We start from the raw sequence: 24,135 nt of genomic DNA, 5'->3' as shown, positions 1-24,135 counted from the left end.
ACAGAAGAGGCATATTTTAACTACTGAGAAAGGGACAATTTTTATGTAAATCCGAACATTTTGAGAAATGCTGTAATTTGAAAATTTAGGAAAACAGGATTTTTGAGATAGAAGCAAAGAAAGTTACACCTACAAGTAAAATGATATATTTTGGTTCAAAGGGATTAAAAGGGGATTTTGTATGAAAAGGATTTTTTTAATGAAAACTTAAACCTTGTTCTACAAAAGAAGAATGACTGGACTGTTCTACATAGGGAAGCCGGGAAAAATGACAGGAAAAAAGATTTCACCAGACTGCAGGAAGTCTAAGGAAGGCTGAGTGGTGGTTGGGCACATTTTTACTCCCAGCACTCGGAAGGCAGAGGCAGGAGGATCTCTGAGTTTCATGCCAGAACAATCAGGCCTACATAGAGAGACCCTGCCTCAAAAAAGAAAAAAAGAACACAAAAGGTCCAAGGAAGTCTTAGTTTGTGAAAACTGAATCATATAAAAAAATTTTCTGTGACATCAGGGTAATTGTAATTTATTTAAGCCATACATAACATATTATTTTAAAAATTAAACATTGATAAAAAAAAAAAACATTTAAAAGAAAATCCAATTCCGAGTATTTAAACCAACAAGCTTCCTTGACATAGATCTGCCCAAAGTTTGTGTTTTATCAAGATGATTTCCGGTATCTCTATTATACTTTTGATTAAAACATGAACTCCGACCCACCACCTCCAGCCCCGGAACACAGAGGGTTTCTCTGTGTAACAATCCTGGCTGTCCTGGAACTCGCTTTGTAGATTGGGCTAGCCTGGAACTCACAGAGATCCTCCTGTCTCTGGCTTCAGAGGCTTAAGATTAAAGGCGTGTGCCACCACCGTCAGGCTAAAACATGGAATCTTAAGAGCGTCTGTAAGTGGCCTTTGCTGCTGCTGTGTTGTTCTGTGTGTATGGCTGGCGGGCTGGCTGGCTCTGTTTGGTGTTTGGTTGTTTATTTGGATGTCATCCCACTCACTGTCATCCGGACTGGCCTAGAATGCAGATGTCTGGATGTGGGTGTCAGTCCTTCTGCCTCAGCCTCCAGAGGGCTAGGATGATAGGCATGTGCAAAAGTGGAGGCTTATTAAGTACATATTTGTCTTAAAGTCTTTTGAGTGATTATTTTAGAACTCTGGCTAAATAAACGACTATTACTTTTCCAAGATGCTTGATATTTATTTTTAATGCAAATGTTCTAAAGATCATATAAGATTTATAAAAGCCTGAAAGTCCTGGTGTGAGGCTGTCAGTCATGACCATTATCTTAAAATGATATGTGCAATAAAAATAACTAAAGCATGTCAATTGCCAAACTCTCATCAAACTTTAAACTACGATTATTATGTCTTTTTTCACCCATAGTTTTGATTCATCTCTGAGACATTTAGAATCAGATTCACCTGCAGGGCACGGGTGGGAGGGCCCCTAACAGAACTTCCCAGGAACAATAAGCTATATAATTCGGGACTAGTTTTGCTTTGACCATCTTTGGTTAAAATTAGTATAATCTGAAAGACAGACATCATGCTTCCGAGTTCAAATTGCCATGAAAAGTGGGATTTGCTTTGTTCCGGTGGACGTTGTTTTGATTTCTCACTAACTCTCAACCTGCCGTGTGTCACCATGCTGTAGAATCACTACTCCTAAAAGGACAACCCAGCCCATTCCCCATGCTCTAGCACCTGCATGATAGGCAGGCCGAACTTAACCAAGGATTCCAAGGAAGACACAACTGAGACCTGTACCCAAGCCTCTGTATTGCTCAAGTGTGGCCGATATGAGTATGACCCTGACTGTACATCACCAGTCACTTTTGCCTTGATATGGCTGAGATGTCCACCCCAGCAGTGACAGATAGCCAGATTCTAAATACATTCATCAACAATATTTCTAGAAGGAAAAAAAAAAAAAAAAAAAAGCCGGGAGGAGGTGAACCTTTTTAGAATCAAAATGGAATCAACTGTGTCAATTCAAACCAAAAACAAATAAATAAAACCAGGAAGGAAGAAAGGAGGTATTTATGGACAAGACGGCCTCATGCTGACTGTGATGGAACCTTCCAGGAGCCTGCACAGAGGCCAGCACACCTTCACACGGAAGTCCTTCCCCAAACACATCTCTACACCTGTCAAAGCCAGCAGAGAAGCCACTAGTACGACTCACTGTAGCCAGGGGCAGTATTTTTTTTCCAAATACCTCCTGTGATTCTCTTGGTGTTTATGTTCAAGCACTTACCTCTTTGAACACTTACACCACTTATCGTGGGCGTACAGTCCTACTGCAGTGTTCCTAAAATCCCCAGATAAGTTACATAATCCAGACAAGAATGGGGAGGCTACCTCTGTTCGGTCGACAACACAGATTCACTCAGCGAAGATATCGCTGATGGCATTGCTGATGCCTGGGGAAGCCGTGCTGTGTGAGTGGGGTGGTATATGCTAGGAATAGAAAAGGAGACATAGAAGGATGGGGGGCAGGGCGGCATAGGGCTTGAGGGGTCTGGTGGTAAGTGTTAACTATCAAATTCAGGACCTACAATCACCTGGGAGACAAGAACTAAAGCCACCTATGAGGGGACTATATTGATTGGGTTAAATGAGATGGAAAAACCCACACCGTTCTCTGGACTTGTCCTAGGTTACACGAAGGGGAGAAAATGGGCTGTGTCCCAGGACTCGTTCATCTCTGCTTCCTCACTAAGGATACAACATCACCAGTTGCTACAAACTCTCCACCAAGAGGACTGGAACCTTGAACCATCATTGAGATGAACGCCTTCTCATCTATGTTGCTTTGGTTAAGGCGTTTTATCTCAGCAACAAGAAAAGGAGGGGTGCCAGGTGCCTGTGTGAGTGTTGGGAGGGGCAGAGGATTATGGGTGGAATTATGTCGGAGCTTGGGGCTAATGAAGGGAGAATGCAGATCTATATGGGGAAGGTGTTGGCACATTTCACCAATAATGAACCTAATAGGACTTAAATATAAATTGGGACAGGGACGCATTTGTTCTGGCTTCAGTAGTCGTCACCACGACACCTGTTTGCAATGTCCCCAACCTTCTAATAAGCAGCTTTCTATGGGCCCATGTCATCTAATAGCTTTTGAAGACACCTAGGCAATCACACCATTCAAGACCCAGACCTTGACTAAAAGCCTGAATGACGGGAAACAGAACTGAGAGCTCAACTGAGAGCGTGTGATTCCAGTTTTAGACGATAGGGACTTTTATAAATAAAACAAAGGGATTCTGCCCCAGAGAGGAGCGAGAAGGAAGGCGCTTCAGAAAGCCACCCACATTTGGTCTCACCCTTTTAGGGGAGAGAGGGTGGAGAACTCCCACCCTGATAAAGGATCAACACTCTTTTCCCCCTCCATACAAGTACACATTCCAGTGCGTTCTTAAGAGTGAAATCAGAAAAGACAACTAAAACCAGCAAGGCACACAGCAGCACAGGGGCTGACACAGGAGCACTGAGCTCCTGGTTGGGTTCAGCAGGACAAACTCAGAGGGTACTTCCCTTCCAGGGCTGCTCCATCCCCAACAGAGCCCAAAGAGAAGAAGAAACAGCGCTGTGCCTGGGGAGAGAGGAAAAGAATGGAGCCCGCAAACAGAAGAGAATAAATCTGTGTTACACAGGCAGGCTGTCACCCAGTAGACCTCAAGTCGGCTCCCATGAATGAGGGCGGTTAGAGATTATGCAAAGGTTCTGAGCTTTCAATAAAATTGCTTGGCAGGTGTAAAATATTAATTCAATCTGTCCAAATAGAAAATGATTAGCCAAAAGGATGGAGAAGCTAATGAAGAGGAATAGAAGGTTCCTTGGGATGCCGGCGTCTTTAGGGCCCTACTGACTCTGAACAGAATTTGAGGAAACCCTGTCAAAAACCAGAAGTTAGGATAGGATAGAGCCATTACTTCTAAATTTAAAGAAAACTAGATATTTTTTCCCCCTTGCAATCATCTCAAGGATGTTAAGTGATTGCCTCCCCAGGACAGACAATCGCACATTTTAAGAGCTACAATGTATGCTGATTGTACAAGGCTCTGATGTGCTCCCAAATTACAACTCGTTCTCACCTCCACTCTCAACGGCCTATTACCTAGACGGTGCGACACTTGCCATTCTCTCGAAAGGCCTGAGCCCTGCCTAGAGTGAACGACCGAGCTCTTTTAATTGCAAGCCACCTCTCCTCCTTAGGGCTGACTAAGAGAACTGCCTGAACAACCAGACGATTTCCCAATTCCCAGGGATCCACTCACCGTGCTGAGTGAAGAGGTCACTGTGAACAATCTCAATCAAGCAGTAGAGCTTCTGGACAGTCAGCAAGCCCGCAGGAACGTTCAAGATGAATTCCGTGAACATTTTGCTATGAGGAGAAATGCAAGTGACATGGTTCAGAAGCATAGCCAGCCCCAGCACCCCATGCTGTCCCCAAGGTGGTGCAGATTCATCCATCAGGGTAGAGAATGGCCCCGAAATGTCAAGACCAAGCTTGACAAAGGCCTTAACAAAATCTAGGCCCAAATCTTACCCTGGGAATCTGTGTTTTAAAGCCTTGGGGGGCTACTATCCAAATTACATACAGTGCTAAGTGCTGGTAAGGATGTAAAGAAATTAGATCCTTCAGGCTATATTGGTAGGAAAGGAAAGGGGTATGGACACTTGAGAAATTCCTGAAAATATAAAAACACGTTACCATGTATTGTATATTATATAATGTACAATGTACACATATACAAAACTTGTACATGACTTAAAGTGGCATTATTTATAGTACTCAAAAAAGAGGAGAAACTGCCCAAATATCTTAGCATATTCGACAATGGTGAAGACCTGGACACAATCAGTTAGTGGAATGTTCCCTGTAATCAAAAAGACTAAGTTGGCATTGACTCTGAGCCACTTAGCCCACTGAGTTACCAAGGACAAACTAATCTAGGGTCATATCAAACCAGTGCTCTACCCTGTCACAGAGTCTGACTGACTGACTGTGTGCGGTCTACTCTGTATGAAAGAGCACCTAGCAGGTGCATGCTGTGGCTTAAATAAAAGATGGGCCAGCACGGGATGGTATGCCATGAAAGTGACTCCTAATTGCTGTGAAGAAGAAGATATTAGATCAAGAAAACAAGATACCTTAATTTCAGAAGCTGAGCATGAAGAAACAATGCTTACCTGAAGCATGTGTGTGTGTGAATGTGTGTGTGTGTGTGATTTTAGTATCGTTTGTAAAAATGGTAGAGAACACATTAATAATGAGGCACATGTAGGTACTGAGCAGAGGATGAAGGGAGGTGACCCAGGGGAAACAGGTCTTCCTCAGAGCTCCAAGCAAATGGTAAAACTGTCCATCACATGCAGGGATGATGTCCCTCCACTGGCTCACAAGGACAGGCCTGGCTATGGTTCTGGATTCTACCAGACAAGCTTCTCCATTTCTGCTCGCTGTCTCCACCCCTGGGCATCACAAATATCTATTGGAATCCCTTGAGGGCTAATGGAAACCAGGCACTAGGCAGCCATGTCTAACTAAGAAGATTCAGGAAGAGCTCAGGGCCAAGTACAGGGGCCATGGGTGCTGCTGGTCCAGGGGCCACCCTTAAAAACCACCCTCCAAGAAAAGGACTTTGGAGACTGGACAAACCTGGGTCACAAAGGTTTCTCTTTCATCATAAGGAGCCTGCTAAGCTAGAACCCAACTGTCAGGGTCCTGGAAGTAGAAAATAAGTGTGCCCCTGATGGACTCTAAATCTCAGGCAAATCATAGAGAGTGCTGTCCAGGAGCCCCTTGTCCTTCAATTTCAAGACATTAATGGCTTCGGGTGGATATAAAGTGCAGGAAAAATGGCCCCTCAGGGACAAATGTCCTCTCATGGATATTTGGAGGGTCTGGTTAGCAGAAATGGTGCCATTTCCTGCACATAGTTCATTGTGTCAAACCTCAAACAAACATAAAGCAGAGATGTACTGGGCTGCTGGGCTCACATGTGGGATCAAAGGCTAAACGCCCATCGAAGCACTTGACAGAAAGCCATGCAATTTGCAGATTACAGAGTAAAGAACACTGAAAGGCGGCATATACCAAGAAGGGAAATCTGGTACCTAGACTAATATTCCACTCTGAATGACCAGTGACCATCTTCTCAGAGGGTTCATCATCACCATCATCATAATCCTCCTCCTCATTGTCATCATCATACACGGCAACTTCTGACCACCACCATCATCATTACCATCATCATCACTATAGTAGATGACAGCTTTGACCCTGAGGCCTGTGGCTCAGAGCCCAATACTTAGGACTGATTCAGGAGGATTCAGGGAGAGAAAGTGCCGTGGTATAATAAAGCAGCGCTACCAAGAGAAGAAAGGTCCCATATAAGAAATGAGAGAGAGAGAGAGAGAGAGAAAGAGAGAGAAAGAGAGAGGGAAATTTAGGGTGTGTTGGTTAGTGTTAACTGTCAGCTGGACAGGAGCTAGAATGACCTATGTGATGGTCTCTGAGCATGCTTATAGGATTTATCCTAGTGACACTAACAGAGGTGAAAGGTGGGAAGACTGGTCTAACTGGGGGTGGAACAATGGCCTGGGCAGGGGATCCTGGACTGTATCAAGCTAGGAAAGCAAACTAGCATGAGCATGCATTCCTTGCCTTCTGCTTTTTGGCTGTGGATGTAACATGCCCAGCCTCAAAGGTCTGTCATGGCTCCATGCTAGGGGCGACATCTGTGGTGAGCCCCACATTGAAGGCCACAACACCTATAGTTCCTGCTGCCCTGACTTCCCTGCCATGACAGGGTGTACCCTGACCTATGAGCCAGAGTGAACACTTTATCTCTCATGTTGCTTTCATCAGGTTTTTTTTTAATCACAGGAACAAATAGGCAAATTAAGACAACATTGGGTCACAGTCCCATTGTACTGTGAACCATTCTCCAAAAACAAGAAGAACAAAATAGTGCCTGCTGGCAGGTAAAGCCTTCTCCACAGAAAGGCAAATCAACAGCATCCATGTCCCACAATCCAGGGAATTGACCTCTGTAGGGAAGCGGCAACCTAGAGCATCCTCCAGACTCAATGCTCTGGCAGAAAGCTGCACATGACAAACGTCTGTTTCCAGGACAGTTACCTGAGCTCCTTGGGATCAAACACCAACTTCACATCATTGACGATCGTGGGCAAGTACTTCAGTGCTGCCCCCTGCAAACCAGAAAGAGTGAGGGTGAGCAGAATTAAGGCAGACAAATCTTAATATTGTAATTCTTATAAAGTTGCACAGAAAAACTGAGAGGAAAAGATGGATTCCAGATGAGGCTTAGCCACAACAAAAAAATGAACAAAATAACCATTTATCCCCCCAAAGTGGGCATTTGTTTTGTGTCCGCATGCTTTAAAAAAAATAGAAGATTAACTAAAAAAAAAGTATTCCTCTTTATATAGATGATCAATGGGCTGAAAAATAAATCAGAGAAACATCACCCTTTGCAGTAGCCACAAATAACAAAATATCTCGGAGCAACTCTAACAAAACAAATGGAAGACTTGTTGGACAAGAACTTTAAGTCTTTGAAGAAAGAAATTGAAGAAGACACTAGAAAATGGAAAAATCTCCCACGCTCTTGAGTAGGTAGAATTAACACAGTAAAAATGGCAATCTTACCAATAGCAATCTATAGATTCAATGCAATGCCCATCAAAATCCAAGAAAAAATTTTCACAGTCCTCTAAAGAATAGCACTCATCTTCATATGGAAAAGCTAAAAACTCAGAAGAGCCAAAATAATCCTGTACAATAAAAGAACTTCTGGAGACATCACAATCCCTGTCTTCAAACTCTACTACAGAGTTACAGTACTGAAAACAGTCTGGTATTGGCATAAAAACACACAGGAAGACCAATGCAATTGAATAGAAGACCCGAATATTAATCCACACACTTTCGAACACCTGATTTTTGACAAAAAAGCAAAAAATATCAAATGTAAAAAGGAAAGCATAATCAACAAATGGTGCTGGCATAACTGGATATCAACATGTAGAAGAATGAAAATAGACCCATTTCTATCAGCATGCACAAAACTCAAGTCCAAATTGATCAAAGACCTCAACATAAAGTCAACCACACTGAACCTCAAAGAAGAAAACTGGGACGTACTCTTGAATGCATTGGCACAGGAGACCATTTCCTAAATATAACCCCAGCAGCACAGACACTGAGAGAAACAATTAATAAATGGGACCTCCTGAAACAGAACAGCTTCTGTAAAGCAAAGGATACAGTCAACAAGACAAAACGACAGCCTACAGAATGGGAAAAAAAATCTTCACTAACTCCACATCAGACAGAGATCTGATCTTCAAAATACACAAAGAACTTAAGAAATTGGTCAACAAAAGAACAAATAATCCAATAAAAAAATGGAGTAAAGACCTAAACAGAGAACTCTCAACAGAGGAATCTAAAATGGCTGAAAGACACATAAGGAATTATTCAACACACTTAGTCATCAGAGAAAATTACACCTGTAAGAATCAAAAACACTGATAACAACTTATTCTGGAGAGGTTGTGGGGAAAAGGGAACACTCCTGCATTGCTGGTGGGAGGTCAAGCTGCTACAACCCCTTTGGATATCAGTGTAATGAATTCTCAGAAAATTAAGAAACAACCTTCCTCAAGACCCAGCAATACCACTTTTGGGTATATATCCAAGGGATACTCAACTGTGCCACAACTATGTTCATAGCAGCATTGTTTGTCATAGCCAAAAACTGGAAACAACCTGAATGCCCCTCAATCGAAGAATAGATAATGAAAACATGGTACATTTACACAATGGAGTACTGAACAGCAGGAAAAAATAATGACAGCTTGAATTTTGCAGGAAATCGGATGGAGCTAGAAAACATCATTTTGAGTCAGGTAACCCAGACCCAGAAAGTCAATTATCACATATACTCACTCATAAGTGGTTTTTAAACATAAAGCAAAGAAAGCCAGCCTACAAACCACAATCCCAGAAACTTAGACAACAATGCGGACACTAAGAGAGACTTACATAGATCTGATCTATACGGGAAGTAGAAAAAGACAAGATCTCCTGAGTAAACTGGGAGCATGGGGACCTTGGGAAAGGATTGAATGGGAGGGGAGAAGCAGGGAGGGGAGCAGAGAAAAATGTAGAGCTCAATAAAAACCAACTACACATACACACACACACACACACACACACACACACACACACACAAATGATCAGCTCTTTGAACACGCATACGAACAACATTATAGGGCCAAAGGGGAGAAAGGGTAGCTGCAATGAACACCAATAAGCACTGCTTGTAAAACTAATTGAGCTGAGCAGAAATGTTTGTCTTCTTCAACTGAAACAATGCTCAGATAACAAACTCACACCAATCACCTAGAAAAATACGATTATACCAAATCCACTGCGGGTTCCCAGCAGTTCTGTCCTGCTCCAAGAATGTCTTCCTGCTGTCTGTGTCTTTTCGTGAAAGACCATTTTCATCTTTTCCAGTCACCTCAGCCCTTCACTTCTGTGTCTTCCAGCTTCTAATCTATAGGTAGTCACTCTGTCTGGGTCCTTGCACCCGAACATGGAGGGCTTGAGAAGTCAGGCCACAGTCAAAGTTTGGGGAACATACAGGATCAGAACTTGGTTCAAAATTAAGCCTGCAATGTGCCTGGGTGTGGCCAGCAATGTTTGCCCGTGCCACACCTCAGGACTTCACTGCAGCCCTGGATCTACACACACACCATGCCCACTGCGCACTGTGCATGCTATCACACCAGACGTTGACAAGGAGTTCTGCCCCCCTGCCCAATTCTCCATTTCAGATCCCAAATAATCTACGTTAATGAATCACAGTATTCTTACCATAATAATAGTTTCTGCCTTTACAGAAATACAATGGCTTAAGTGACAGGAAGGAAAGACTAGTGATATTTTCTTACTATCATTCTTCAGTATGCATCTCATTGGCCTCTCTTTGGAATATTGAGATATACAAACAAGCATCTCTATCATTAATGGACATATTTGCTTTTCTCTTTGATAAGTAGTAAAATTCAATGTATATCCAATAGTTGTTTTTAAACAAATTTTTAAGGCTGTATCCTCAGTACCTGATTGATCTGCATGCTTGTATTCTCCCACAAAATGGGGTCATGTGACAATTTCTCAGGTGAAAGGGAGGCACAAAGCACAAAGAAGTTAAGAAGACCTGTCCCCAAATCCCAGTACCTCACAGAGTAAGAGCAGAGTCTATCACCTGTCCTAAAGTCCAGCACCTCAGAGAGGAAGAGCAGAGATCACATTCACCATGCTAAGACCTGCCCACTCATGGCTATTATTTAAAATTTAAAATTAGTATACACAATATAAAATTTTATTGCAGCATTTTCAAACAAAATTTATTTTTATTACTTTTCTTCCCTATTTTTCTGCCATCCCCCAGATTGATCCCCATTCTTCTGGCCCCATGGCCTCCTTACTCTATTCCTACCACTGGCGCAAAATCTCCTCATTCTGTTTTTCTCCGGTTTCCTAAGTGGTTTCATAGCATACGTCTGTCCACACTCAATCCTACACACACACACACACACAAAGCTGGAGGAATCCCCATAGGGAGAGAATATTTAATATTTGTGGTTTTGATTCTGGGTCACTTCACTTAATATATTTTTTGGATCTATTCATTTTCTGACAACACTCAAGATTTTATTTTTCTCTACTACTGAATAAAATTCAACTGGGTATATAAACCACAATTTCATTATCCATTCATCTGTTGATGGCTGGTTCCATTTCCTTGTTATTGTGATAAATCAAACAAACAAAAAACTGCCAATCAACAAAACTGCCAGTCAACAAATGGGCTAATGAAATGAAAAGATTGTTTTCAAAAGAAGATAAATGAATGCCCAATATGTATTTTTTTTAAATGTTCAACATCTTTAGTCATGAGAGAAATGAAAATTAAAACTACTCTGAGTTTCATCTCACCCCAGTCAGCATGGCTGCCATCAAGAAAAGAGGCAATGTTGGTGAGGATGCGGAGAAAGCACTGCTGAGAAGATTGTAAAACATCAGTCATTATGGAAATCAGTACAAAGTTTTCTCCAAAAGTTCAAAGCAGAAAAGGGTTGGAAAAATGGCTTACCAGGGTCATGGCACTTGTCACCAAGCTTGATGACCTGAGTCCAATCCCTAGGGCCCACCTGATAGGAGGACAGAACTTACAAACTTACTCCTGTAAGTTCTACTCTGACTTCCACACATACTCCCTGGGATGAGTGCACACCCTACACCCCCTCCCCCCATCTGTCTCTCCAGAGACAGACAAACAGACAGACAGGTAGGAAGGTAGATAGATAAATGTAATTAAAAATTTTTAATGGAAATACCATACGACCTAAGTATAGCAGCACACCTGAGCATGTGCCCAAGGAACATACTCCACCACAGCGACCCCAGCAACCCTTACATCTCTTATCTAACTCTGTCAGAGTTTTATGTGGCCAGAAGTGAGAGGTGTCAGAGGAAGAAACTGACAATCCAGGCATTAGTGACTTTGGTCTGATTTCAGTGAGCACTGAACATTACCAATAAACGTGAATTCGGGGGAAGCTGGAGACCCTTCCCCTCAGCTATATCCTACTGGGGAAAGTTCCTGAACATCCGTGTTTGAATCTGCCATATTGTGTCTGTGACTGTAAGTAGCACATGTGCTACAGATAGCCCTGTTTCTGACGCCATCTGACTCATGTCAATTACTTCAAGGAACTGTGGGAAGGCTCAGAATCAAATGGAGAAGAGAGCAGAATGACACAATGGGAATTGGTGTTTTCCTCCCCCAAACAGGCAGAGTATCTCCCTGAACGGATATGGTCAAAGGCGTTGTAACAAAGGCACCATTTCTCCAAAAGCATCTCCAAACACACTTACTCCAGATCCACACAGACACAAAGGCAAACTTTAAATGCATCGTCGCCCTTAGACAAAACACTCAGAACTATGAAACTTTCACAAGAAGAGGTTTGTGACTTCGGGCCAAGCTAAGATTTCTCACACACAATAGTAACTGCACAGACTGTAACAGAAAAGACTCAAAACAAAGAGCCACATCTCTCAAAGGCACAGTCTGGATAACAAAGCAGGAGCCATACACAGAGGGAAGTTAGCTATGAATCCCTATCTGGCAGGGACTCCTCATATCCAGCAAGTTCAAAGGGATCAGAAACTTGATAAGAAAACAATACTCTGCACTTTTTTAAAAAAAAAGCACAAAAGATTGGAAGAGGCAACTTCTCTGAGGGAAAATGTACAGATGAAAAACAAACACTTGAGAAGATGCTTAGCACAAGCTGGGCTTCGTGGTGGAATCCCAGAATCTGGAAGCTGAAAGTAGGTGGATCAGCAGTTCAAGGTTATGCACAAGATCAAGGTCAGCTTGGGGGAGGGAGAGAGACAGAGACAGAGACAGAGACAGAGACAGAGACAGAGAGAAGGGGAGGGGGGAGAAGGAGAGAGAAGGGGTGAGAAGGAGGGTGGAGTAAGAGAAGAAGAGGGAATGAGTAGAGTGTGTGGAGGATGGGAAGGCAGAGAGGATCTCCACACCAGTACTCATCAGGAGAATATAAAGTAAACCCCCAGTGAGGCACTACTCCATCATGTAGAACCAGTAGGGGGTAACTGAAGTGTTCAGCAGCACACTGCATGCCCCTGCTACAAGTCGAGGTGCAAAAACAGTGAAACAAGGCTAGAAACAATCTTGGCAGCTTGACGCAGTGAGACAGAAAGAATCCACCCATCAAGTGCATCCCTAGGTGTTAGAATACAGAAACCCTGCATGTGATCATGCACAGCGGCCTTACTGGTTATCAATAAAAAAAAAAACAAAAACAAAAAAACAAGACATAACCAAAAAGTCCCCCAAGAGATGAATCCATACAATGAAGTACTCCGCAGCATTGAAAATAAGAAACCATAGTCACACACATGCAGGTGAATCTCAGATGCACTGGGCTAAGACAGAGGAGCCTAGAAGGCCACACAGACTATGACTGCATTTTAAACATTCGGAAATGTCAAAATATCATGAAGCACGTAAAAGTCCTGGGAAACTTCTGCCAAAGAAGGTGGAAGAAAGTCACAGGGGCTTGGCTCTCTTTTATGTGCCTGTATTTTAGGCTTTGTGGAAAGTACCAGAACTGTCTATGGGAGAACTGTCTTTGGCAGAAAAATAGAAACCCCACCCCATAAAGGCCGGAAAAATAAAAGCAGAAAAAATGAGACCCTTAAAAATGCCCAGCCTAACCTATGATGAGCTTTTGGCCTTTTCAAAACCATTAGAGATGATACACAAAGAAACTCTGTCTCAAAAATAAACACATTAGAAATGTATTAAATGGATATATGTCCATATTTAGCATGACAGCATATTGGGGCGGAGGGGCAGCTGAGAATGCACCTGCCCTCCGCAACCAGCTTCAAATCATATGACAAGCATCTTAACCTACACAACATGAGCATACTGACCCAAATGATACACTAAATGGTCACTACCTCTGGAGGGCGCCCCTGAGCATGTTGGCACAGATGGAAAAGAGGAAGAGTGAGAGGCCCAGAGCTGTCTGCCAGGAGTCACAGTGGTAAGGACTGGAGTTGTCTGTCTGGCTCCATGGCTGGTTTGCTGAAGCCACCATATTTGGTCCCCATAACTTTTACAAGGATTAATAAGGTAAAGTCAGGCCCTGGGAGTGTGGGTAAAAGGCCAAGTTTAGCAGAGGGACTACAATCCCAGCAATGATGAGTTTGGGAGGTGGAAACCACTTGACTCCCACCCCCCAGAACCTTGCTAGCTAGCTAGCCTAGTCTACCTGAGGAAGTTCCAAACTATCTAGAACTCTTGTCTCAAATAAAAAGTGAAAGGCACCTGAGGAATAACACTGAGGTTGCCCTCTGACCTCCACACATGTCATGACTATGTTTGCAACCATGAGAATGCACAAGGTTGGTGAGCAACTAGTCCCCTAACTCTCCCCCATACATTTAGGTGCCCTCTGGTCTTCGTAAGCATTAGCACTGCCTTGCAACACCAAACGGATCCAGGGTTTTCAATTAGTAACCCCGTGCTGCTACTGAGGGGGAAAAAAAAAAGTCCTAAATAGAAATCATTTCTTTCTGGTTTCAAATGTTCTGCTTCAACTACCACAGACTTGGTCTGGAAAACTAGAAAGTATTTATGGTGACATTTAAAAATGAGCATCTGCAAAGGCTGGCTGCTGGGTCTTTTAAAGTATCTCATTTAGTGTGTGGACGTCCACGGGGGAAGGTGTGGATGGGCTCAGTGCATTTTACTCTGAACCCAACAAAGTATTCCCCTGCCTGCAGCAACACCATAAACAGCACTTGCAAGGATACGGCAGACAGTCACAAAGCAGACAGGGTTTTATGGGTCACCTTCTGCAAGTAGCCTTGGGCCACCCAGCGCATTGCTCAGCAGGACAGTCAGAATGGCAAGTCCTGGCAGGCTACCCCAGTGAGGTTCTCTTGGGCCTCACCACCCAAGAATATCTGAGGGATGCACACAGAAGCTACCTACTAAGGAGAGCACCAGAGGCCAGCGGATCTCACAAAGCCCATTAGACCAGAATACAGCTTATCAGACTAAACATTGAGACCTCCTAGCATACAAGAAAAACGGCTTGGGAAGAGAGACCGCAAATCTGAACTGCTGTGAATTGAGTCCTCTACTTATGTGACCATTCTCAGAACACTGCAGTCACCCCTTCTCACTCTGTTCTAAGTGGCAACCTATTTCCTGTACCCTCTTACATGTGGGGGTCCCTCTACCTGTGGGACCTGAGCTCTCACCGCCTTCCACCTCTGATAATGCACTACTCCTTTCTCTTGAGCTTCATTCCGCCCCCAAGAGCTTCTGGGCTTTGGATGCCTGCTTACTCCACAGCCTTGACGGCAGGCTCTGCGCTTGGATATCAGCCCAGGCATCCTCCTTCTTCACAGCCCACTTGTGAAAACCAGAGAGCTACCTGATATTAAACTTGCCCTGACCCTGGCACCTTCTTCCTTCTGTAGATATCCCATCCAACGATTCAACCTTCTAGCTGGCCTCTACCTCTGCATTGACCCCTCATGCTCATTTTTCTCTGGGAAAGCGGAGGAGCCCTCCAAGGACCCTTATGTGTGTGTGTACCCAATATATACACATATATATCTCATATATATGAGATAGATAAATACATATAGATAGATGGATGATATAGATATTGATATAGATATAGATAAATAGTGACATCTTCTGCTCTGGGGATAAGGGTAAACTGGTTAGCATTGCCTCAGGCTCCTGGGCTCCAGCTTACCTGAAGAACCCACTTCAGAAAAATGCACATCCCCTTTGGTTTCCGGTATGCACCCATGCACTACACCTGCTCACACGGCAAACCCCCACCTCAGTTAATCTGCTAAGCCTCCACCCTTAGTTTAGATTCCAATCCCTCCAATGCTGAATTAAATACCTAGAGCCATTCTTAAGGGCAGTAATCCAAAATTGGCTTGCTCATATCCCCTGGGAAAATAATGTCCTCCGTTCTCCATTCTCAAAGACCATGAGACAATGCCAACCAGCGGGGCTCCCAGAAGAATGTGAGCCTGGAGCAGTCTTCACTGGACCCTGAAACAACACCTGCCTCCCCACTAGCATTCATTCCTGTTGACACCCTAGGTTAAGAGAGAAAACCACCACATCTTACATTCCCAAAGTTGGCAGCTCTGCTTTCCTGCCTCCCTGACTTACCCCCGGGCCAGTGTGAACCACCTGGTTTAGGACCACATCTTGTGTGTCCTCTTCCCAATAAATACCAGGGGTGCCCAGAGTGTGCAGTTCCAGAGACTTGGTCTGAGCTTGTCAGAAGCATCCGTCTCTACAGAGAGGGGTCACTGCTCTGGGGGCAGGTTTTGGGCAGCTGGAAGTCTCTACAGAGTGAGGGCATGGCCCTGAGGGCAGGTTTTAGGCAGCTGGAAGGACTGCTGCTTCAGGAAAAAGCCAAGACACAGCACACTGGCATGGGTGTGGCACTGTGGGCAGATGACACTGGGCACAATCTTATCTAAAGCGGCACCCATGGAAAAAAAGGTGAATGTTCACAGGTAATCCCAGCAGAGTGAACAGAGAGACAGTGCAGGGAGACGGAGGGCAGCGCACCAGCCTAGTATCAGGAATAAGAGCACAATCCACCATCTGCAATATGAGCATACTACCAGGTGGTAATTAGTGGTTGGGGTTAACAGGACCTGACTCCAGGGGACATTGGAAGAAAGAAGGGCCACGAGCAGATAAGCTTGCCCCAGGATGCCAATGGGTGTCCAGTACACAACAGACTCTGCCCAGTTCCACCAGCACGGTGGCCACAAGACAGCATGTGGATGTGGCAAACGTTAAATTCAGAAAGCACCCTGACTGCAGAGCTCTTCACTCCGAGTCTGAACTCCCTGGAAATCTTATAACTAGTCCATCCGAGTTCTTTGCTAGCAATGAAGGGATTTGCAATTCCTTCTGATTTGTTTGGTTTCTAGTATTATAGGAAACTCAATGAAGGCTTTTACTCACACAGAGAAGAGCCTGCTCAGAATGTGACAATCTCCCCTCAGTAGTGGCCTCGGCACTGCATAGTAGTACCTGCTTCCTGGACCTTGCACAGTGGGAGACCACTCACCCATTTCTAGGACGATGGAGTTGGGGAAGTGTGTTGGTGAACAGGCCTTTGGGATGTTTCTAAAAAGAGACTGAGAGGAGTGGGATATCTCTCTCGATCCATCCAATGAGTCTGGGTACCATGGACCACTTACCCTCTGACCTGCTCTGGGTACTATGGACCATTTATTCTATGCCCTGCTCTATCAAAGAATGGAAAAGCACTCTGCAGGAATTCAGACGAGCCCACTGATTGGGTTTCTGTTTATCCATCTCCTATTCATTAAGTCAGAGAGGAACTTACATTGAATGTCGATTTTTTAGGCCAGTTATTTCCTTCTATTTGCTTTGCAATACAGCTAAACAAGCACCGCAGCGCATTCGAGCCAGGCTTGCCGTTCTCTTTAAATGCGATGGAGCTTTTATCTGCCCATCCTAATGGAGAGGTCCAGTTATGAATACACTTGAATACAGGGGTGCAGGCCCACTGGCCCAGGTGGATACCGAGAACAGAACACATACTTGAGGCTTCACACACAAGCAAGTGCAATGAGGGCTTGGAAGATGGCCCAGTTGGTAAAGTGTGTACGGTTTTTGTTTTGTTTTGTACAAACACAACGATAAGAGTTCGATCGCCAGAACTCACATCATAAAGAAAACCTGGGCATCATGGTGTGGTGCTTCTAATCTCAGCACTGGAGAGATGAAGACAAGCAGATCCCTGGGGATTGATAGAGTCAATTTGCCTTGCTCCAGGCCAGTGAGAGACCCTGCTGCAATGAAAAGACAAGGTGGGTGTGCCTGGTAGAAGGAAACTTGAGGCTGACTTTTCATATACCTGCATACACAGGTGTATTCATATGCATGCACATATGCACACGGGGAGAGGGAGGGGGGAAGGAGGGAGGGAGGGAGGGAGGGAGGGAGGGAGGGAGGGAGGGAGGGAATGTGCATTGATCCACCACTGAGGGCAGAGGAAACAGAGAAAGAGAAATACTGTTAAGACAAAGGACCATACGGAGAGAAAAGCTATTTCCACTTTTACGAGGAGACAGTCAGGTTGCCAAGTGTCCTTCCTAAAATTGGGTTCATCTCTTAATATCCAAGTAATCAGGAATTCAGAACATTCAGCAGTCAAAACCCTGAAGAAGGTAAATGAGATCAAAAGGGAACCAAATGAACAAGGAACGCACAGAAACTAAAGTTTTGGAGGGAAAAACGGGGAACTCATTAAAAGGCCCACAAAAGGACAGCAGACACTTTTAAAAGTTTTCTCATCAATAAAACAGTTGAGGTTAAAAAAAATTAAATAAATTTTATAGTTCACATAATTTCATTGTCATGCCTCTCATGAGAATGCTAACTTAATACAAACTGTAAAACAAAACCAAAAAATGCACTTTCTACCCAGCATCAGTTTAATGCTGTGAGTGTCTCTCTGCCTAAAAATATGACTACTGATGACGATTAATAGAAACTATTTTAGGGTAAAGTTCAGCCACATTATTCAGCATAATTATTTTAATTAAATCCATTAGCATATCTTTATGTAAGATTACAAGAGCTATCGGTGATACAAAATAAGTTTTTCTTGAATAATGTATGAAGTAATTATTAATTTACATATTTCTGGAGAAAAACGCATATTAAAATGATTCCATTTGTAGATTTTTGAGCTAAAATATATATAAGTATACAGAGTCTCCTTTCAGACTTCAGAGTTCTAGTTCTGGAAGACCTCACAAATATCAGAAAATATTCATAAATAAAAGTAGAAATGACATGCCTGCCCAGGGCCATCCACTGGAAACAGGGCAGGTGGCTGGACCCAGTGGGTTGACAGGGAATAGACAGGAGCCTGCAGGCTTCAGAGGAGAGCAGGGGCTGTGTGGGGCCATGAACAGAACCTATACAAGTAGAATGCTGGAGAAAATCCTATTAGACTACCCACAGCTTGAGTTTCTCACCTCTTTCTTTGGTCATCAAACTACCGCAGCCTCAGGTCCTGCCCTTCCTGACAACATCCCTCATCTCTCCTCTGATGCTTGGGGGTATTCAAGCCCTATTGTCAGTGGGGCTGCCAGAGTTTCCTGTCCTAAATATATCAGTCTATCACTGAGTGCTACCAAAATCTAATATACAAAAAATTTATGAATGTTTCTCGCTGAACCTACATCATGTTCCCACACTTAAAATCCAAAGGTTATACCACTTTTGAGAATACTGACCATTGGGAGAGGGGCTCTTAACTATGTGGGAATGTTTTCGGCATCTTGGGATACTGTCCATTAAAAAGCTTGAACAAGAATGAGTACACAACAACACACACGCGTGCGCGCACACACCAATAACTTCCTGATTCGTGTGGCTGTGTCACATCCAGGTCCCCACAGCACACAGGTCCACAGCTAAGTCCAGAGCCAACAGACACCAGACAGAGTTGGTCAGCTCAGGCCATAACGATTTCTTTCTTTGTACCTGGCCCTGGCTAAGTGAGCATACGTCACTTCCCTGTCTCCCACACAACTTTCTAACTCTACCAGACAGAAAGCTGGGACCTACACATGGTCCTTGTCCCCAGTGCCAGGCAGAAGGGAAACTGGAAGAGTCAAGGGTAGAGCATGAAGAAGCCAACATGACTCAGTGACTCAGGCCAAAGCCACAGTGGCCCAGAAGAGCAGGCAGGCTTTGCAGGTGGCAGGTACAAAAAGACCCATGACAAGAGGCAGAGCCAAAACAAAGTGAGGAAGACCAATGGGCCAACCAGAGCAGAAAGGGCTAATGTCCCTGGACACTCACTCCTTAGCCTCTGTTGGTCTGCTTGCCAGTAATCAAGGCAGGCTAAACAGAGGAATTAGTGTGATTTAGCAGGGCCAAATCTGAACTACATTATTGAACTTTTCAACTTTTCCTGCTTGCTTCTCTGTCTCTGTCTCTCTGTCTCTCTCTCTGTCTCTCTCTCTCTCTCTCTGTCTCTCTGTCTCTGTCTCTGTCTCTGTCTCTGTCTCTCTCTCTGTCTCTCTCTCTCTCTCTCTCCCTCTCCCTTCTTTTTCTTTCTTTCATTTTAAACTCTCTACCAGCTCAGTCATGTTAGGGAGAGCTTAGAAAAAGGAGAGCAATCGTGTGAGAAGGCCTGCTGATTGGTGCAAATTGGGTACCTGTCTAGACAGCTTCCAGGAAGCAAAGCTTGACTTCCAAGTGATGGGAACTGACTATCTAAAACACACTTGAAATTCAGAGGTGAACAGAGGGGGAAACTGGTCCTGGACCATCACCACTGAGGCCTGAACCTCAGTGAAGCAGTTTTGAAAACAGTGAACGGAGGGGGAGCACAGCATATTACTCTTGGGTCTCCTTACTACCTGAAAAATCCAGGAAAATGGAACAAAGTATTGTCAGAGGGCAGAGGAGATGAAAGCAAGAAGGCAACGGAGCCTCCAGATCATTCTTCCAAGGCCAGGCTAGGTACCCATCTCTACCCTGTCTGCTGCTTTCATCATGATTAAAAAACAAAAATAAAAACAACAACAACCAAAAAAGCCCACATAAACTGGAGGGTATGAGAACATTCTGCTCCCAACTTCCAACGTGCTGACTCTGACCCACAACCTGCATCTAGACAGCTCGGGACTGACACACATAATGGTCTCCAACAGTGACAGACACACATCTCAGACATAGCTGCATGACTCAAAGGATCTTGGAAATGGAGCTGAGTTTGTTCATCTGGCTAATGCGTTCCAATGCTGCTGCCTGGCATCAGGAATCAGCTGTGTCTCCTGAGCATCCACTGCTAATGTCACCACTAATTATCAACCCACCATGGCACCAACATGGTAGGAATCCAAGAAAACTAAGATGGAGAGCTACCCCATGTCCCAAACCCTAGTCACTATGCAAAAGTGCCCATCTCAGACCACCCTCCCCTTCCATACGCTAACACATTTCTAGGGTCCTTTTCAATCAAGCTACAATTTGAGCCCCAAACATTTTGAATAAAACAATTACACCCAAAGTAATAACTAAAAAAAAAAAAAAAGACGTATTCAGGGGCAAGGGAAATGATTCATTGGATAAACCACCTAGTTCACAGATAAGGATCAGAGTTTGGATTCCTAGAACCCACAATAAAAAGCAGGTGGGCATGGTAGCCGCTTATAATCCTAGCACTCAGGAAGCAGGAAAAAGGAATCCCCCCAGAAAAAGCTGGATAACTAGACTATCAGGAATTGGAGGGCTCAGAGTTTAGCAAGAGACGCTGCCTTAGTGGAAAGAAACTGAGGAAGACACCTGATATCAACTTAGACTGCAATATATAGAGAGGAATTTCTTGACGTGTTGCCAAAGTAGATAAAGAAAAGCTTAGGACATTTGAAGTATTTCTGAAGCCAGGTATGATTTCCTGTTCTTACCACCTCAGCATGCATGGGGCTAAGACTGGAGGACCGCCACAAATTCAAGGCTGTATGGTTGCAGAGTGAATTCAGGGACAAACTGGGCTAGTGTGAGACTCCCCCCCCACCCCACCAATACACATGTGAGTGTGTGTGTGTGTGTACATGTACACAATATAGGTAGATAGAAAAAGAAAAACCAAAAAACTAAACAAAAAACTTCCTCATATCAAACATCTTGGGCAGAGGAAAGAAAAGCTGGTGGCAAAGGTGACCATAGCTGGCAACAGACATCCCCATCTATGGTGTCATCTCTCCCATGGGTGAAATGACAGTGAATTGCCAGGGAAGAGTGGGACCATTCCTGGACACAGGGGCCCTGAAGGCCTAGAGTGGTGGCATTGTGCAGGCTGATCTTATCATCAATGGATGGCACACACCTGGAGAAACAGGCTACACCCAACTCTGCAGCATCCTTCCCATGGTTGGTACCCACAGTGGGCTACCATAGAGCAGAATGGATAAGATGCCCCAAATGATAGGCCCAATTACTCCAAGTTAGCCAAATCCAATAAATACCCAGGCAGCTCCTAAGGTAGAAAGTCCTCACATTCATTTAGTTAACCGAAGCATTTGTGTGTGGGACACACGTGTTGCATTCAACAAGACAACAGCTCATCCCAGGTACTGAACTCCTGTGGAGGGGGTCCTTCTAAGTGCAGGGCTTTCCTTTTGACCTATGGGACAAGAGTGGTCACAGATCATCCAGGGGTGACAGGATTCTAAGTTTCTTTCAGGCCAGATGCCTCTGGCATGCAGAACCATTAAACATGAGAAACACGGGAAACTCAACGCATGTGAACTCATTTGTGTGTTCATTATTAATTCATAATTAATTGATTCCTAATTAATTCATAATTAATAGTGGGGGTGGTACAAACGTGTGCGTACACAAGGCAGGAATGTGTATACCCATGAATGCATGCATAGAGCCCAGAGTAGGGGCCTGGAATTCACCCCAACCATTCTCCACTTTATTGTCTGAGTCAGTATCTCTGACTGAACATGGTGTTTGTCTGGCTGTCCAGCAAGCCCCTAGGATCTGCCTGTCTCTGTCTCTGGACTTGCCCCCATTCCTAGGGTTAGAGTTATGAAAGTACACTGCCATGACTGTACTCTGGGGACCTGAACCCGGGTCTATATGCTGTGTTACACTCTCACCCACTAGCCACTTCCACAGCCCACTATATATGAATTCGAGCTCTCTGTTCTGGATAACAGTAAAAGAAAAAGAATACATCTTTCCATGTTGCTATTCATGTATACACTTCAAACAAATGACAAGTTACTCAGAAATCGCCATAATCATTGTTATTTTCAGAGCAATAATAGAAGTGAGAGATTAACTTCAACCCAAACAAGATTGCACAGAGACAAAGCTGGAGCAGACTGCAAAGGAATATTGAGGTCTCTGCTGGAAGGTGACCAGGAGTCGGCCTAATAGCATTTAATAACTAGTGATGGGCACATTTAACGCAGGTGTGGGAACGACAGCCTAGCTTTGCAATCTGGAGGAAAAAACAAAAAGGTATTTTGCTCTGACAAAAATGCGCCTGCTTCTTCCACAACTGACTGGAGGAAAGAGAAAATGTCATCGGAGATGATGGCAAACAGTGAAATAATAAGAAAAAGGACAAAAGACCCAGCGACAAATTGCTGAGAGGCTCAGTGTATGCTGATGTCACCATGGGCCCAAAGAGACGAGAGTGAAACAGATGAGATACTTGTTGACAGCTAGCTGGGTATCGAGTTAAATCAAATGGGGAATAAGTTTTACAAGTCCACCATTAATTGGCATCATAAGCAGAGAAAACCTGCTGGCTTTCTCTCTGCACTAGGAAAAGACCACTTACAACAAAGCAGAGAAAACTTAAAAAAAAAACCACAAAAGCAAGGACAGGAAAAATAACTTAATCTATTGGAAAATGAAATGAAATGGCTATCAGAGAAAATGAAGTGCCCCGGCGCTAGATCACGGGTGATCTAGACACTGATAAGTACAATGATGCACAAACACAGTCATGACTAAAGCCCGAGATGAGATTTACAGCCTATTCCAGAATAGGCATTTGGAATCAAAGATATTATTTACCTAGCCGGTAACCAACTAATACCAAAGTTATTAATTATTGCTGCGGGAGGCCCTCAATGATGCCATTCCTAGCAGTGAGGCCACAAGCCTTTCATCAGAATGACCTCACCAAAGCTTACCTCAAACCTTCCACATCCCACAGAAGACTTGAGCAAGATGAGGGCTAGGGAGCATTACTGTGAGTCAGCGTGGAGGCTGATATACTCACTTACTTGACTATCTTCATAATGGAGAATTCCTCTACCCCACCCCTTAACTAGTTTCTAGAAGAGTTAGTGCCTGGGAATTCTCATAGACCTCCTAGAAAACTCCTCAAAGCTCCAGGAACGAAGCCTCTACTCCATATTCTCTCCAAGATCTACCAGAGCAGCCTGCTCCCCTGCTCCCCTGCTCCCTTGCTGCTCCCTCTCACTTTCCATGCCCCCATGAGCATCAGAGTCTGAGCTCCACGTGAATTTATTTGGCCCAGTCAATTCAGATTCAATGTTAGAACATTGTTGAAACTTGATGCTCTAAGTACGGCAGAACTCAACATCTGCTTGAAAAGCTGATGTTTCCTGCAGCTGCTTTAAAATGACAAAAAGTCATGTACCAAATAATTTCAAATTATCACATATAGTACGGAGAGTTTGTTTGTTTGGCTTGGTTTGGTTTAAGACAGGACCTCACTAAGCAGCACTGGTTGGCCTGGAAGTTGATATGTGGACCAGGATGACCTAGACTCCCAGAGATCCACCTGCCTCTGCCTTCAAAATACTGGTACTAACCAAGCAGTCACGTGTCACACACACAGACTTGCAGTTTAGGAATCTTCCCAAATAAAG

The 24,135-nt window shown here is 44.0% G+C and overlaps 1 protein-coding gene across 2 annotated transcripts in view; it reads right to left on the bottom strand.

Annotated features, from left to right (window-relative positions):
* Dock1 (dedicator of cytokinesis 1) overlaps positions 1–24,135 on the bottom strand; it is a 512,909-nt gene that overhangs the window by 334,191 nt on the left and 154,583 nt on the right. For both annotated transcript variants that reach the window (XM_050136678.1, XM_050136679.1), the window contains exons 24-25: positions 7,162–7,232; positions 4,292–4,398 (exon numbers count right to left, since the gene is read on the bottom strand). In XM_050136678.1, the coding sequence (XP_049992635.1) occupies positions 4,292–4,398; positions 7,162–7,232 (178 nt within the window). The remainder of the gene's footprint in view (positions 1–4,291; positions 4,399–7,161; positions 7,233–24,135) is intronic.

The sequence above is a fragment of the Alexandromys fortis genome, unplaced genomic scaffold, assembly GCF_014885135.2.
Source record: "Alexandromys fortis isolate MF-2015 unplaced genomic scaffold, M_Fortis_MF-2015_v1.1 scaffold_3, whole genome shotgun sequence".
NCBI classification, from domain to species: domain Eukaryota; kingdom Metazoa; phylum Chordata; class Mammalia; order Rodentia; family Cricetidae; genus Alexandromys; species Alexandromys fortis.
Note: the sequence above shows the minus strand (reverse complement) of the source record. Positions and strands in the feature narration are given on the sequence as shown.